General features: G+C 29.5%; 1 protein-coding gene across 1 annotated transcript in view; it reads left to right on the forward strand.

The window, feature by feature from the left end:
* LOC107455027 (kelch domain-containing protein 3) overlaps window positions 1-17,266 on the forward strand; it is a 36,435-nt gene extending 19,169 nt beyond the window's left edge. Inside the window, exons 6-10 of the mRNA XM_087161875.1 lie at window positions 932-1,018; window positions 8,847-8,955; window positions 11,128-11,225; window positions 14,893-14,971; window positions 17,055-17,266. Coding sequence (XP_087018001.1) covers window positions 932-1,018; window positions 8,847-8,955; window positions 11,128-11,225; window positions 14,893-14,971; window positions 17,055-17,154 — 473 coding nt within the window. The 3' untranslated portion in view covers window positions 17,155-17,266. The remainder of the gene's footprint in view (window positions 1-931; window positions 1,019-8,846; window positions 8,956-11,127; window positions 11,226-14,892; window positions 14,972-17,054) is intronic.
* The last annotated feature ends 366 nt before the right edge of the window (window positions 17,267-17,632 follow it).

A 17,632-nucleotide genomic window follows, 5' to 3' on the forward strand; every position in this document is an offset into this window, starting at 1 on the left:
GTTATTTTGTAATTAGCTTTTAAAATCACTCGATTAGCCATGCCTCCTGAAATGCAGCTAGTTTTCCCACCTCAACTGATAGCATCAGAACCAATACCACTCCCATCTGCATTATGTTTCATAATTCAGATGGACACGAGTAACAACGAATTATATTTAAATTAAATCAATGAGTTTATGTTTATAAAAGCGAACATAAAATATTTTATTCTTTTCTTATCGATCAATCTAAAACGTCGAACTTTTTATTTCAATACTAATGTAGAGTCATTAATTCACTGTCTCGCCCAATCGAAAACAAAAATCTATTTGTAACTCTTTATTCTTAAATTTCTTACCACAAATATGTTTCAGTTACATGGTTATATTAATTCTCACAGTCTTGTTGGCGAATTGCGATCGCCAAGGTATTTTTTGAACCTAATATTGATTATGGGGGGTTGGCTTTGTTTTTGGCAGTGTTACTCTTTGAAAAATTACCAACCATGGATCTCTTCTCATGATCCTAAATATCTGTTGAGAACAATTCAGTTACTTTTTAATTTGGCTTTTGAATAGGCAACTCATGGGAGATTTTTCTCCCATGATCTGTCCTTATTAATATTATTATGCAAAATTTATACAATTAAAAGTCCTATGGATAAAAATATAAATTTTGTATCTCGAGCTGTACAAATACTACTAAATAAAAGTTTTATCAATCATGATCCAGTTTTTATCTTCAACTGTTATTGTCATCATCCTGTTTTCATCACAATTTTCAATTAGTTAATGCGATCCATCATTTTAAATAACCCTTTTTACGTCGATTGCTTTATCTTTTAAAGAAAGTTAAAGTATTTTAAAGAGTGTACAAGATCAGTATTCTTTTAATTTACATTTGCTTGTGCAATAAATGTTTTATTTATATATTTATCTTTTTTTTTAATAGTTGTGTATCATAATGAAATCTACATAACTGGAGGATTCAACGGCCACACTAAATACCATTTAAACGACATTTATAAATTTAATCCAGGTATGAGCTTTTTTATATACGTATATATATTTCATAACTACCACCTTTAATAAATATTTTTAGATTTTTCTGAATGTAGAAATGTACACAGTATTGCAAATTAGTAGCAATGTATATGAGAAAAAATATTATCAAAACCTACCAAACCATAAATGAGGAGATAAACATAAAGCCTGTTTGATTGCCAAGTGAAACAGAAATTAGGCGAACAGCAATCATTAGAAACGCCTTCAAGTTTTTTTTTTAAACAATCAAACCAGTTTTGTTGTTTTTAATCCTAACTCCTCACTTAAGAATTTTCAGGTTTTGATAACCTTTTAGTCCTTTCCTAGCTTAAATACTAATTTATGACCCTGGATTTAAATTCTTTTTTTTTTAACAAGGATATTTAAAGGGTTGAGAATTTCAAAATACCTCTTATATATAAAGTGTTAGGTCAATATAATGATTTACTTCTATTTTTTTCCGAGGTGACATTTTTACATCAAATTGTTCCTTAATATTGTTCCCAGATATACCTACTAGTTTCCAGAATTTCCACCAGATAACATAGGGCTCCCAGGGAGTCTTTTTGCCTTAAAGGTCTCTATTTTACAATTTGGTTCTTAGAAGTCTCTTTTATCACTAATATTGTCAAAAACTAATTTTTTCTGAATTTTACCTAAATAATTAGTTATATAATAAGTATTTATTTGGGTTCATTTTGTTCGGTAGTCTTAAGTGATAGTTTAAATAATGTTGAATTGTTAGTTATACATTAAATATTTATTTAGAATAATTTTGTATTTTATAGGAATAAAACTTGTTACAAAGTAATTATTTAGATTTATTTTCCATCCTTTCTGAAATCACTGTAGAAACTTTTAAAAAATGGTGCTGCATACTGTTCGTCAAATTATTAGGGATGGAGTTCGCTTTTTCAAACAATATCATGTATGTTATCATGAAATAAAAAACCGACTCTATCTGGCAAATAGGGCTGTCTATGGGCTGAGAAGATTTCTTAAATCTAGGTTTGTTTCTGGAAAACAAAGTTCGTAATCTACAACACTCTTGTCAGCCCAGTTTTGACATACACTTCTGAGGCTTGGACAATGACAAAACTGGAGGAAAATTGTATTGCAATATTTGAGAGAAAGATTTTGTGGAGTATACTTGGTGGTGTAAATGAAAACAATAATTGGAAAAAGATACAGAAACTGTACAAGATTTATAAACAACCCGATATTATTAAATACATAAAAATAAATAGAATGAATTGGATGGCCAACGTGATTCGAATGAGTGATGACAGTACAATAAAAAAGATGCTGCTTTTTAAACTCTCTGGAACAAAAAAGTGAGGAAGACCGTGGTTGAGATTGGTTGACTCGGTGGAATCTGATTTTCTTGCAATTAATGAAAAGAATTGGAGATCAAAGATAAATCAGAAGTCATTATGGAGAAATCTTCAGAGGAAGGCACTGGCCCACATTGAGCTGTATGGCCTACTATGAAGATGATGATGAGCATGTATGTTATTTGATACTCAAGAGTAGGGGTGCTCAACCTGCGGCCCGCCAACCCTCGATGTGCGGCTGCAATCTGAACAAAATGAGAAAAAAATTAAATATTTGTTTTTGAAGAATAATAAAAAAAATTCGGTAATTTAAATTTACACTTTTTTGACGCACCCAATCTCAATCAATGTAGTTTTTCGATGGTTACGGATTGCAGCATAGTTTTAAAAATCCCAATACATCATTATTACGAATTTTAATTACCACTTTTGACGCTTTTCGTATGACTTTTCGGTAGTTATTGCTACCCATTTTCAAGTAGTTTCTGAAATAGCGATTTTTGAACGCTTTATTTGTGCAAACTTCATGGAAAATCTAAATGACTTTAGATCAACAGTTATTGCTGCACATTTCCGCCCGGTTTTTAAAACTTCGATATTTTAGCACGATATTATTGCGAATTGCGAGTAAAGAATCGCTCATTTAGGTAACCATTTTTTGACATGGCTTACTTGTAACGATTTTATCGCAAATCAAATTATTTTTCAATCGTTATTTTAGAAATTATTGCTACACATTTTTACAAGGTTTTGAAAGTACCGACATTTTTTATACGCTATTGCGACATTTTAATTTCAAATCCGGCATTTAAATTACATAAAATTTTGATGGACTTAATTTACTCCAATTTCATCTGAAATATAAAAGTATTTTGGTCATTGTTTTAGTAGTTATTACGCTTTCCCTGTGATTTAAAAAGATTATGATATTTTTAATACTATGGTTTGACAGCAAGCGAGTTTTGAATCGCGCATTAAAATAATTATTTTTTATGTGCTCTGTTTGTGCCGATTTTATTATTTGCGTTGTACCGATTTTAACACGCATTTTTTAAGAGGTTTTTCGAACGTGTTTTTTCTTCTTTCCCGTTATTGCTCCATTTTTATTTGTGATTTAGAATATACCTGATATTTTCACACAATATTACAACTCGCGAAATTCGATTCAGTTTTAATTTTTTTTCGTAACTTAAAAAGTAATTACGTACCTTAGCCAAATCAACACCTTCCCGAGAAAAAAAAACGAGATGTGTTTATATTAAACGCGGTCCGTTTCGCAAAAAAAAATAATTCAAAACACGGCATAATTCTTTAGTCCCATGAACGCGTGCAAGTTTAACAACACACATCGAACCTATTCTTTTTGTTACAACTCGCGAAATTCGATTCAGTTTTAATTTTTTTTCGTAACTTAAAAAGTAATTACGTACCTTAGCCAAATCAACACCTTCCCGGGAGGAAAAAAAAACGAGATGTGTTTATATTAAACGCGGTTCGTTTCGCAAAAAAAATAATTCAAAACACGGCATAATTCTTTAGTCCCATGAACGCGTGCAAGTTTAACAACACACATCGAACCTATTCTTTTTGTTCTCACATGTAATTTAAAAGTCATACATCGTAATTTGTATTTACGCTCTCTGAAAATTGCGCATTGCATTTCGTATTAACATTAACGAGATTTAAAAATAATCCATCGCGTTTCGTATTTACGGGATTTAAAATCACATATCGCGATTTGTGTTCTGGCGTTTAAAATATCATCCTTTGCTACTTTTCTCGCAATTAATATGCACGCGTTTTAAAAGCCATATATCGCGATTCATATTCATGCATTTTAAAAATCAAGTGTTGTGAGTAGTCCTTTCGCAATTTAAAAGCCACACGATTCGTATTCACGCGATTTGACAGGCATCGAGTTTTTTATTTACGTAATTTAAAAATTACACATGGCAATTTGTATTCAAGCAATTAAAAAATAACACATAGCTATTCATATTCAATCAATTAAAAAATAACACATCGCTATTTGTATTTCCGCGATTTAAAAACCCAGAAAGGAAGAACACCATCTAGGACAAATTCCAAAACTGATTATGTTATTTGCTCTAAGTTTAATACTACCCACAACAACAGCTTCTGTCGAAAGACTGTTTTCCAGAATGAATTTGGCCTGTTCAAAATTACAGAGTAGTCTTTAAATACAATCATTACATTTTCATTTAATGGCTCAAAAAATATCACATGATCAAGTAGATAAAATTATCACAATATTAAAAAATTTTGCAAATTACAGTATAACCATTAAGAAATTTTTTAAACCATTTTCTACCTTCTTGGAGCATTTTATATCATTTATGATTATATGCTGGGAAATGATTTGTATATCATTAAATTTTAACTGTATAAAAAATTTAATCAAGATAAGTTTCGTAAAGTAATGTAAATTTTATTGATTGTTAATTGATTGTGTATTAATTGTAAATAGTAAGTGTTATGTTAAAAATATATTCGTCATAAAAAGTTGTAAACAAGTATCTTAATAGTTTTTTATTATTAAGGAATATAGTTCCTTAAAATTTAATGTGTTTTCTTTCTTTCTTTCTTTCCTCTCTCAGCCTCTTATTATTAATTTAAAATAAAAATGTCTGAAAAAGTAATGTCTTAAAGTACAGTCCCTAATAAATGCTAAATCTTATTTTCCACTTAAGGGGTTTTGTTTTAGTTTTAATAATTTTTAACCGTATAAACTTTCCTTAAATCAAAGTATTTAACTTGAATTTATATTAATAACTAGAATATTTATTTATTTGAAATTTAATTCTATGAAAAAAAATTTAACGTTAAAATTTATGTTTAAATGGACTTCTGTATTTTGTAGTGTGATAAAAAAAAATTCAATTTTTTCCATAGTTTTTTAATTATTTCAATTTATCTAAATTTTTTCTGATAAATTGATTCTGATTTTCGAATTCTGTTTTCCTTCTAAAGTAATCAGTTTTGCATTTTCTAATTTTAAACGCTTTAAAGTATTGTATTTTCTGCAAAGAGATTACAAGGTAAACCGACAAAAAGAATTTAGTGTTATATAAACAATGATGTTTATATAACAATCACCACCAACAATTGCTTTCAATATGTCGGTCTAAACACTTTGGCATGCGGCCCTTCATTGGTCAATCTGCTGTGCATGTGGCCCTTCACTGAAAAAGGTTGTGCACCCCTACTCAAGAGGTACATGAGGAAGATGTAAAGCACATAATGGAGCATTGAGATGAGTTTTCGATCTTATTTCAAGACAAGGAATGGAAATAATCAGGGTTTTTACTCAAAAAGAAAAACATTTTGCCCTGACAAGATTTTCTTATGAAAGCTTCTAAGTTATAAGTTCTTAGCTATAAGTTCTTATGAAAGCATTAATTGTGCTCTTATGAAAGCATTAATAAGTAAATTTTATTTAAAAATCAGGGAATTCAAATAATGTCAACTCTAATTACAAATAATAAATTATCAGAACTATAAAAGTATCTGAAAAGGGAAATAAGATTAAGGGAATTTACTGGGCAAAATTGAAAAGAATCCATTTCTTATAAGTATAAAGTTCTTGCAAAAAAAAAGTAATCATTATTGATGTTAAATCATATTTAATCAACGTAAGAACATTTTTAAAAACAAAATCATAGTTAAAAATTGAAGCCAGATATATTAGCATCGATTAAAAAGTAATTATGGAAAGGAATAGATCAGTAAGATTAATTGAGTGATTTTAATTTTAAAAGAAAGTAATATTTTTTTAAATAAGAAACATATTTTTAACACAAATTATCAAACCTTCCTAAAGAGAAGATATGAAATGTATAAACAATCCTTATTTAATTAAAATTAATCCATATTTATTAAATTTAATCAAATTGAATAAATAATGCTTTTTATTAAAAGACTGGTGAATAAATAAATAAATAATAGGAAAAAGAAGCGTTTCCTATTTAAAATTCATGAAACCTCTAATAATTCAGATATATGTATAATATCTGGAGTATAATAATAACAAAATATTGAATTTTATTTTATTTTAATTTTTCTTTAATCCTCATAAATTTTCTTTAATTAAAATATGTATTTTTTATACATTTATTTTGTGAGCATTATTCATTTTTTTGGGGGGGGGGGTTAGACTTTATATTTCCCCCTAGAATATGTATGTATACATTTTTTGACAAATTAATTGATAAAAAGGGAAATTTATTTTTAGAAAAAGCATGAGTTTTTTTAATTTTGGAATGAATTTTAATAGATAAAAGTATTTAACTTTTTGCAATTCTAATAATTTTTTTTGATAAGAAAAATTTAGTGCTTACAACAGTGGTTCCCAAATGATGTTCCGCGGAACCCTAGGTTTCCATGAACAGATTTCTGTGAATTAATACTTTTTAAAACCAGTGATGAGTTTTTAAAGCTCCAATTATACCTTTAATTCATGTCTCATTTAATACTTCAATTTCCTTTAGGAAATAATTTAAAGTAAAATGCTAATGAGATAAAAATGACATTTTTTAAAATAAAATATCTTTCTTATCATTATATTGATTAAAAATAGAATAATAATTTATAAAATATTGCATTAGTATTTCCTATTGCGCTTTTCAAATCAAAATAAAATAATTAAATTCTTTAATGATATGTTTCCTTATTAACCATTTTCAACTCTTATGGCACTTTAAAGTTTTCATTTGAATATAAACTATAATTAGGCTTATTTTGTTCATTTTCAATTTATGATGTACACGGAAAACAAATTCATAACTAGATATAGCACAAGAACTGAAAATTTCACTGTCGGACTCAAAATATAATTTAAGATTATTAATGATAAAACAATGAAAAATCTTCATTCCTCTCATTAAATATTTTAAAAATAGTGTTTTTTATAGATTATGATGTTCACAATTACTTTAATAAGCTTTATCTGTAAAATTTGGGTTCCGCCAAGTGAGGGTAAATTATTTAGGGTTCCATAGCTAAAGAAAATTGGGAACCATTGCCTTAGAACACTAACTTTTATATGAGCAATATTATATTTGCCAATTGTCACCAACAGGACAAAATATGCATGTGGCCCTTCTTTAATCAACCCGCTGTGCAAGTGCCCCTTCAGTCAAAAAGGTTGTGCCCCCCTAACCTAAGTATAAAATTGATATAAATAAGTGATTCAAAAATCAGAGCAAAATGATAATTTATTGCAGGTAAAAATACAATGACTGAAGATTTTAGTATCCACTTGTACCACTTCTAACATGAATGTAGGATGCGATAAAGTCAGGCACATAGTTCCATTATGACGTTCTTCTGGCATCTCATTCTACAGTTGCTGTCAAAATACTGCTAAATTGATTAAACTCGGAGTCTGTAATCTTGCCATCCTAAGTAGTTCCAGATATGCTTATTTGGTGATCGAACAGATCAGGAGAGAGTGATAACGTGGTGGGGTATCCCTGGGGTATCTTTGCTGTGTATGGTAGAGCATTATCTTGTTGAAAAAGGGCTCCTAGGAGTCCTGACATAAGAGACAACACACTTGGCTGAAGGTTGTCACGAATGTACCACTGTTCTGTCATGATTGTAAACTAAAAGTAACAACAAAAGTAACAATATTATGGGTGATTATATGTTGTATACGGTCCTGTCCCACCAGCTGTAGAGAAGTGACGTGCTGCTGTACAGTGTACATAGGATTGAAATGTTCCCCCACAGGGCGTCTACACAATGGTCATCACTATCCAAATTTAATCTGGATTCATCATTGAAGATGGCTTGGTTCCATTCGTTTGCTCCTTTCCTTTTGCTTGTCCCTTACCGTCGAGAGCAGTACCACTCCAAACAGAGTCAACAATGGGTGTTGACTCTGCAGCACACTGCTTTTACGTAGCTGGTATGATGGTATTAGGTGTCATCGCATACCACAGATAAATACTTCTTAATATTGAAGCACAGTGCCATGACAGCCCAGCTCTATGTTCGTGACATCCTTCAGCCACATGTGTTGCTACTCACGGCAGGGCTCCAAGGATCCATTTTTCAACAAGACAATGCTAAACTGCACGCAATAAGGATGTCTTTCTCTGGCCTGATCAATCCCTAGATTTGTCACCAAATGACTATGTTTGGAACCACTTGGGACGGCAAGTGACGACCTCTGAGTTTGATTACTTTAGCTGTGATTTTGCAACTGTTGAGCAGGATGCCACTGAACACTATAAGGGAATTTTATGTTTTAATGCCTGACTGTATCGCATCTTGCATTTGCTCTAGAGTTGGCCCAAGAGAATATTAAAATCCCTTTCTATGGAAATGAGTGCTTTTCATGTTATGTTATATTACGCTTTAATGCTTTCAAGTGTAATAGTTAACAGCTTTTATCCATTGCATATTCTTCAATATCTTTATTTTATGTTTTGTTTTCTGGAATTAATACTTTTGTTCAATGCACAGAAAAAAGAATGTGGTATGAAATGCATCCTAAAGGTGAACCTCCATGTCCAAGAAGGCGCCATTGTTCTTGTGTTATTGGAGATCACATGTTTCTATTTGGTGGCAGCAGGTACTTCGTTAGTTATTCAATTTGATTGATTTACCTAACTGATTGAATTGATTTAGATAAAAACTTCATGGCAGAAAATCACAATGACACGGTGACATTGTTGCAGAACGTTACAGAGTTCTTGCAGAAAGATTTTTCGTTTGAAAAGGAAAATTTTTCAGTTTTCTCGTAAATTCCTCGTAATATTTTGAATCATACATTTGGATAATCCCTTTCTGACATGCTCAATTTATGCAGATAGCGTAGTAAATGGATGTAATGTTTCGATTGAAGTTTCGGCAGTTATTGATATTGATATGGTTTTTAAGTATCCCCATATATTTCAAACAATATGAAGAACTCGAATTGTGGAGTTGAGTATTTACTTTTCAAGGCAATAATACTATCGAATTTTTAGCAATTATTGCTGTTGATTTTCTCCATAGGTTTTAAATAAGGTATTTTATATATGATATTATTTGTTACAACCTAATCTCGAAACGAAATACTCATTTGAGGAGTCCGATTCGCTTGAGTTTGTCATCGATCTTTTTTTTTTTCGGCAACGGATTTCATGATTTTATTTATTTTTTATTGTGATGATTATTTACAAAATGTGACGCAGAAAATAATTAGTGCATTCCAAAAAAATGCAAGAATATCACCTTTAATATTAGAATAAAAAATTATCACATGTTCAGTAAAAAAATATAATAGTTATTTTCGTTTTGGTAATAAAAATAGATGATAACCTTGAAATGGAAAGAAACAAAGAGTTTCCTCTGTAAGATTGGCTTCTTGTAACGTAAAAATATCAATGTCGTGATCCCCAAGTGAACGCAGCAAATCGAGCCTTTTTGTCTGGGAAAGGCCACCATTCCACTGCAGGACGCTCAATCCGAAAACCCTCGAGGGGCGGGAGCAAAGCGAAGACATGCCGGAAACTACAGATCTCTTAGCCGTCAAAAGACGTTACCAGGGTACACCATGGGGAGGTAGATCCCGGGCATTGTGATATTGCAGGAAATGAGAGTGCTGATGTTTTGGCAAAGGGAGGCACAAGAATTCTCCAGGCTCTTAGTAGCCCAGTCCCCTTTTCAGCTTTAAAAAGGATTATTAGATCAAAAATCCATGGGGATTTCCACCAACAATTGTCAGAAAGGGTAAAAACCAAAGTGTGGAGAGATCTTCAACAGAACACCATTCCAGACTGGCCGCGCCGCGAAGCGGTGACTCAGTTTCGACTACATACCGGACATGACTGCCTTGCCGCGCACCGTTTAGGGCTGGCACCTGATCCCTATTGTTCTCTATGCATGAGCCAAGCTGTTTTGGATGGCAGCCACATCCTGTGCTGCAGGACCCTCCGCGGGTCGTCGTCTACCGAGCGATATTGGGAAGCAAGAGAGCTCCTAAGGAAATGACTTTTTACTTTCTTGTTTTGTTCCTATGTTTTTGCTTTTTCATGTCAATTACCTCTGCCATTTGAAATAAATAAATAAATAAATAAATATTTTCGTTTTTTTTTCAAACACGATGCTTTTGTTATTTTAAATTAGTAACAAATATCTTTGTTATGATTAAAAATATCTTGCAGAAAGACAGTGCTAGGGAGTTTTATTGCAGATAGCTTGAAAAAATTCTGCCATTCGGGAATAAGAAAAACAGAATAAACATGAAAAGAAGTGATATTAAACTATATTTCAAGATGTTTTTATCAAGCAAATGAAAGTTGTAACACTGATCAAGTTTTATTAACCCATTCTATTTAAAATAAAGAAATACAGCTCTGGTCCCCAGATGTTATTTCTAGGAGCCAGAATCAATTTTTAGGAACCAGCTTGCCATGAAGTGAAAGTACCATAACACCTTTTAGTTTCTATGAAATTACAATAATATTTCCGTAAAATAATTAAAGTGGTCAGAAATATGGTGTATAATTTTAATGCACAAGCTAAACTCATTTTACATACAATATCAGGGTATCTGCGCTCCTAGAAAGTCATGGATTTTCACATCGGGGTTTAAGCGCATTTTCAATGCAAAAGTTCTTAAATGGTCATTTGACCGGTTTTGGTATTTTTAGTGTTAGAAATGGGCATCATTCCAGTAAAATGTATGTATTTCTTTGCTCATCCTTTCTAAAGGAAACAATTTTCCATGTAACATCGTTAATATTTCTTTTCTCTCTAGTCCCCTCAATGAAGATGAATATGCCAGACACTATAGCAATGATACTCAAGAAAATCGTACACTCCAAGATCATTCAGATTTATATATTTTAGATTTCTGTAAGTGTTTTTGAATTTTAATACTTGCTAAGGTACTTTTCTGTTAACTGAGTATAAGTAAATTCAACTGTTTATTTATTTTTAGATGGTTGCCAGTTTTGTTATAAAAAAAATAATAAAAGTTAAATTTACTTTTTCTTCAAACATTAAATGTGTTCAAATACTAATTATTTCACTACATACTTTATTTCATAAATCAGGTGTGATTGTATTCCGGGGATACCCCAAAATTCCTGGTACAGTACAGAACCCGTTATCCGGAAATCGGAAAACCAAAAAACCGGAACGAAATTCGATACATTTTCCCGGCATTTTTCTTTTAAAATATTTTTTTTCCTCATAAGATTTCAGGATTTTTCTTTCTTTTTTGAAAGATGTTAACTTACCATCATTTTGGAAATAATTATTAGTGTATTACTTCATTGTTTTTTCTTCTTTTTAAGATTATTTCCAAATATTTTTTTTTTTTTTTAGTTGAGTTTGACAATAAAAAAAACGGCTTTTTGTAGCTATGCAGAAAACCAGAAAAATCAGTTATCCGGAATAGCAATGGTCCCGATCGTTCCGGATAATTCCCCACTGTATCATTCTTCTGGGTCTAAATAGCTAGGAAGGGGACATACGATTTTTGCGCAAGTATCGCAGAATTCCACGTAAATCAAGACCATTGGTTGCGGACTTCCGCGAATAAAAAACTTACAATCATTCAAATTTTTGAAGCTTTTTCTAAATTCTGTTAACAGGACGTTTACATAAATTCTTTTGCTAATCACATGAAGAATTACGCCTTATCTAATTCTTTCGCCATTTTGATTCTTTTGGTTTGGCGGATTTTCACATTTTTAAACCTTTGGAACCGCGCCAGAATCTGCTAATATTTGGATTCTTATTCACGCGATTTTAATATCAAACATCGATTTTCGTATATACCTGATTTAAAATCCAGTATTGCGATTCGTATTCATGCGATTTAATGACTATGCACAGTGATTCTTATTTGTGTGTTTTAAAAATTCAATAACGCAATTTTAAAATCCAATATCATACCTGCCACCTTTTACACATTTGCCGTAAAATTTTATTTCTATATTTAAAGTGGTAGTAAAATGCATGTTTTCTATGTATTCCTTGCATTTATAAACTTAATTTAAAATCTTTATGGCAACCACTATTTTTTAAAAAATGAAGTTATGTATTAATATGTAATACTGTAGTGTCAGTTCGCATAATCTTTATCAAAACACAGCCAGTGTTTCTGCCTAAAATTGTAATTTAAATTCTAATTTACTATCACTAGGGAAAATCATCCTCGAATGGATTAAAAGTTGGCAGGTATGCAATATCGCGATTCTTGTAAGAAGTAAGTTTTTTCTTGAATTAGTTACTCTAAAGATGTGATATTCCGACTTTTGCACTGACCCTGAATTGTCTAGAGAATAATAATGAATGCCAATTCTTTTTTTCTGCCCTAATTATATCATATTTTTCAGGAGTATATAGATGTAGCATCAGAAGTATATAAATATTGCATGAGATTTTGAAAGTCTTTTTTTTTTCTTCATCAGAATGACATATTTTGTAAGAATTACAATGTGTTAAAAGAAAATATTTACTTAACTACTGTGTAAAATAATAAAGTTCTAGTCAATGTGTTAAAATAATAGTTAGATGATGTCATGCTTTTTTTCGTGTTTTGCCTGAGTCTTGACCCTGTTTTATCCAAAGCCATGAGGAAAATAATAACTTATTTTTGAAAATAAATTAACCTTTTCTTTTTGCTCTGATCATAAATTTCTTATGAGTATATATATTAATTTAGCATTGAAAGACTGGAGAATTCAAAACTCCTCTTTTTAAAATATTTAAATGTAACATTTGAATCCACAAAAATGTAGTATGTCTACTATCGTTTTAAACATGAGGTTTGTAGGAATAATAATCTACTTTAGTGGTCGGTTTGTACTCCAGACTTTTTGGAAATTTGCCATCAAAAATAGGTGGCTGACTTATGCAGTGAGATATACGATATATACATATTGTTTATTTTAATTTTATAGACTTCTGGAATCTGTATAACCTATTATGTAATATGTTTAAAGATAAAATTAGCTAAAAAAACATTTCGTAGCAAATTTTTTCAATGCTATATATTTTTTTTCTTTGTAATTTTAAATGTTTTATTTTCAATTAATTTTCTTTTTATAAAAATTAGATGTTATTTAAAAAATATACTAAAAATTGATTTTTCTCTTTAAAGTTATAATATTAGTAAACTCTAAACAGGAAACTGTATTATATTTGAAAACTTGCAAGTTATATATATATATATATATTTTTTTTTAAATAAATACCTTTTAAATGGAAATGCATATTGAAATGTTCATTAATTTTTTTTTCATGATCTCTAAATCAGATATTAAAAAATCTTTAAAGTGCCTAATCTTTTTTATCTTTAAATATTTTCATCTTTATCACTTAATCATTTTTTTAAAATATTTTATATAATTAACCTTCATTTTGAATCTTGATCAATTGTTTATTTTAATCAAATATTTACTTAACAGTATAGTATTCTTAGTTCTCAAAATCAAAATGAATTTATTAACCTTGAACTTTCAAAATTTATCTCTTTAATTTCCTTTTTATCTTATTCATGATATTTTTAAAAGTAGCAAAAAAATATTGATCTGCTATTGTAATAGTAGTTGATTAGTAAATATGGTTTAATCTAGTTCTAATCTAGCTAAGTTTTAAGTTATTATCTTGTACAAGTGTATAATGAGACGTTTTTTTTAATTATTTTTTTACTACTGCATGTATGAAAATAGTATCTACATTATTTCTCTGAGGAGACTACTTAGGCAACTAATTTTTATATGTAAGGCTACTATTTTCTACCAAAATTGTTGTGGTGTAATATAATTTTTTTAAGTTTTATCTAATAGTATTTACAGTCTCTGGCCAAATTATTAGACGCACTATAAGAATCTATGTAACATGTTAATCAGGTGATGCTATTAAGCATTATTGTTTTTACATGACTGAAACCGGTTTGCACTTGTTTACGTTCATGTATCAATGGTTTAAATTGGACGATATATAATATAAATTAGACGATATATTACATAAATATAGAACATTCATTATATCAGGTATTGTATTAGTATATTATAATAATTAGACCAAATTGTTAGACACTCTAGTTTGTTAATAATTACATGTTTTGCATGAGTTTATAGGCAATACTTTTATATTTAAACACACATATATTGAGATTTCATTCAGAAGATTTTTTTATTTACTTCCTATTTGTATTTATTATTAATGTATTACATTGCACTGTTAACCAATTGATACACTAACGTAAATATGTGTAAACCAGTTTCAGCCGAAAAAACAATATAGCTGTACAGTATCAAATGACAATTAAGATTTTACATAGAATCTTATAGTGTATCTAATAATTTGGCCGGGGACTTTATTATGATTTGAAAATTATTTTTGCATTATTACTCGTAGTTTCACTCTTATTTTAATCATTAATTTATTTGAAACAACTTGAATACTTTGCATGATATTTTTTTTATTTATTATTATTATTGTATTTTCCTTTTAAAAATATAAGAAATATATAAATTCTGATTAATATTTTCTGTTCTTAATTTAGTTCCTACATTGCAACGACTTTGTCAACTTGAAGTAATAAAATCAAATCTAAGGATAGAATTACTACCTCAACCTCTAATGTAAGTCACTTCAGCTTCATTTTTTTTTTTTTTTTTTTTTTTTTTTTTGCTTTGAAAATAAAATACATTACAGGGCATTAATTGCCTCCTTTGTTTTCTAACCTATGCAAGATGTGTTTGTTGACTGCTGAGCCCCACTTTGTAGGTTTCTAAACTGTTTTACTTAGTTACAAATTTGTTGAGAAAACTCATTGATATGATCGTTTCTTTGCCTCTGATTTACATCCTCCAACTTGTATGGAAAATTCTGTTGTTGCTAAGAAGTTAAGAACCTATAATAAAATCTGGATCAAACCAAATACATGAATTTTTCTTCCATCTAAATGGCAACAGTGATTATGCCCCTTGGCTAAAGAAAAGAGAGGCTGGTTTATTCCTTTCTTAGAGCTGAAGCTACGACTTCCCTCATGACGTCACGCTGCACTCAGATCTAACCAAGTATCAAAAGTATTCACCGATTTTCAAAAATCTTCGTCAATTGTAAATTTTTATGATTGGTACCAAGATAGCCTGGTTTGTAGGGCACTGGGCCCATGTCCAAGAGGTCGTGTTTTCGAACCCCGCCGGCTCAAGTTTCCCTGTGTAGTAAATGGTGACTGATGCATGTTAAATCTGTCGAGTTACAAAGTCCTCCATGTTCCCATAACAAATCATACCTCTTGGGGTACTGATCCAGGAGTTTCCATGTCTTCTGGATTGGTTCAAAATTACAAGGCTATGTAGTTGAACATTAGTAGTTGTAAACCCAAAATTAGGTCCACTGTGCAACGATTGTTATAAAATAAAGAAGTTTTATGATTTTGTTTCCCATAAAATTATTTAACAGGGTTGAATCTGCGTTTTTCGATAGTTTGTTTAGGTCTTTTATTATTTGGAACCAAATCTAATTGTTTGTGTGGCAAATCTGTAGTTAAATTACTGTAATCGAATACAAAATAATGATTTGGTTAGAATTCATTTTGATGTAATTTTTAGGATCAAGTTAAAATTTTTCTTTACAGTAAAAAAATTCATTTGTCAAATTTACGATTTTATCGCATGTGGAAAATGCTTAGCACTTATATATATATGATCGTATATACTGTTTTTTATTTTTATTTCCTGTTTTTATGTGTTATTTTTACTTATTGTGTTCTATTTTATTTGTTGTAATTTTTGTAAAAAAATTTTTGAGTGCTCCTTACATTATTGTATTAATATATTTTGCTTTGGCTATATTGATACAATATCAGAAAGCACTCATCTTTGCGGATATAATCGTGTGGGCTGATGAAAAAAATTATATATATATTTTTCCGTTTTTTTTTTTTTTTTAATTTATTCTTTTTCTTTTTTTTTAATCAGTTGTTTGTTATTTTTTAATTATTATTTTACTCCCCTTTTTCATATGTCTATAATTTTCCTTTGTTTTATCTTAATTTTGAACTTTAATATATATATATATATATATATATATATATATATATATATATATATATATATATATATATATATATATATATATATATATATATATATATATATGAATCAATGGCCATCCAGTCAAACCTAGATAGTATTATAACTCTGATAACTTGATCAATTTATTATGTATTTCCTCTGTCTGTGTTTATTTTTAATTAAAATCCTTATGAAATAACTTTTATTGTGGTATGATTTATACACAAATTATTCTGTTTTTTATATGAAACCTATGCATTTTTCTTCATGAATTCCACAAATAATTTTTCTTTTCAGATTGTTGTTAGTTTTATCACCATAGGTTCATTTTTTTATGCTAGACTACATACATATTTCAATAAAATAGCTCTTTAATATAACAGAGGATAAAAAAGACATCAATTTTAGATTAACCCAGTAAAGCTAACTTTAGGGGGGGTTTTTCTGGGTTGGTGAGTTTTTTGCAACCCTGCCTCTGTCGTATATTTACTGGCCAGAAAGCCACAAAAGTATTTATGTAAAAAAAGTGTTTTCTGAGTCACTGTCATTAAATTTTACATCTCAAAAATGTTTTATCTGTTCCTTCCCACATTATTTCCATAACTAGCATAAATAATTATTAATATTTCAAATTCTTTTACAGCCGTGAAATATATGTATTAACAACAAATTCCAAAATGCTGAAATCATTCTACACCCGATACCCTCGTAATGATTATCTTGGAATAGCAACCTCAGCATGACTCAGCATTCCAGTTTTACTGAATTATTATGTTCCTTCATTTTATTATTTATTAGTTTAACACTTTGATGTATGAATTTGTATAGTTATAAATAAAAATTTGGATATTTTTCTTCGATTGTTTTCATTTAAAACAGATGTTATACTGTATTACTCAAAACTCAAGCTCAACTCAAAAATCCTGAAATTTTCTTGAGTGAAATCATTAGTGCGAATATTCCAAAAATGAATGTCTTTATAAATTCAAACTTGATATTTTCAAAACATGAAATTCTAAATATTTAAATGTAGCATAATTTAAATGGATAATTATGTAAAAGTTTACTTTTATGTGTAAGCACATTTATTATTCTACTAGAAAAATATTTACAAATGAAAGAGCTGCCAAGTATAAATTCTGGTTCTAATATTTCTAAATAAAATATACAAGAATTTTTATTCATCAATGTGATCGATGATTTCCTGAAACTTCTGCACCT

This window comes from Parasteatoda tepidariorum, chromosome 4, assembly GCF_982258835.1.
Source record: "Parasteatoda tepidariorum strain Cologne lab strain chromosome 4, Ptep-v5.0, whole genome shotgun sequence".
In the NCBI taxonomy this organism is placed as follows: Eukaryota; Metazoa; Arthropoda; class Arachnida; order Araneae; family Theridiidae; genus Parasteatoda; species Parasteatoda tepidariorum.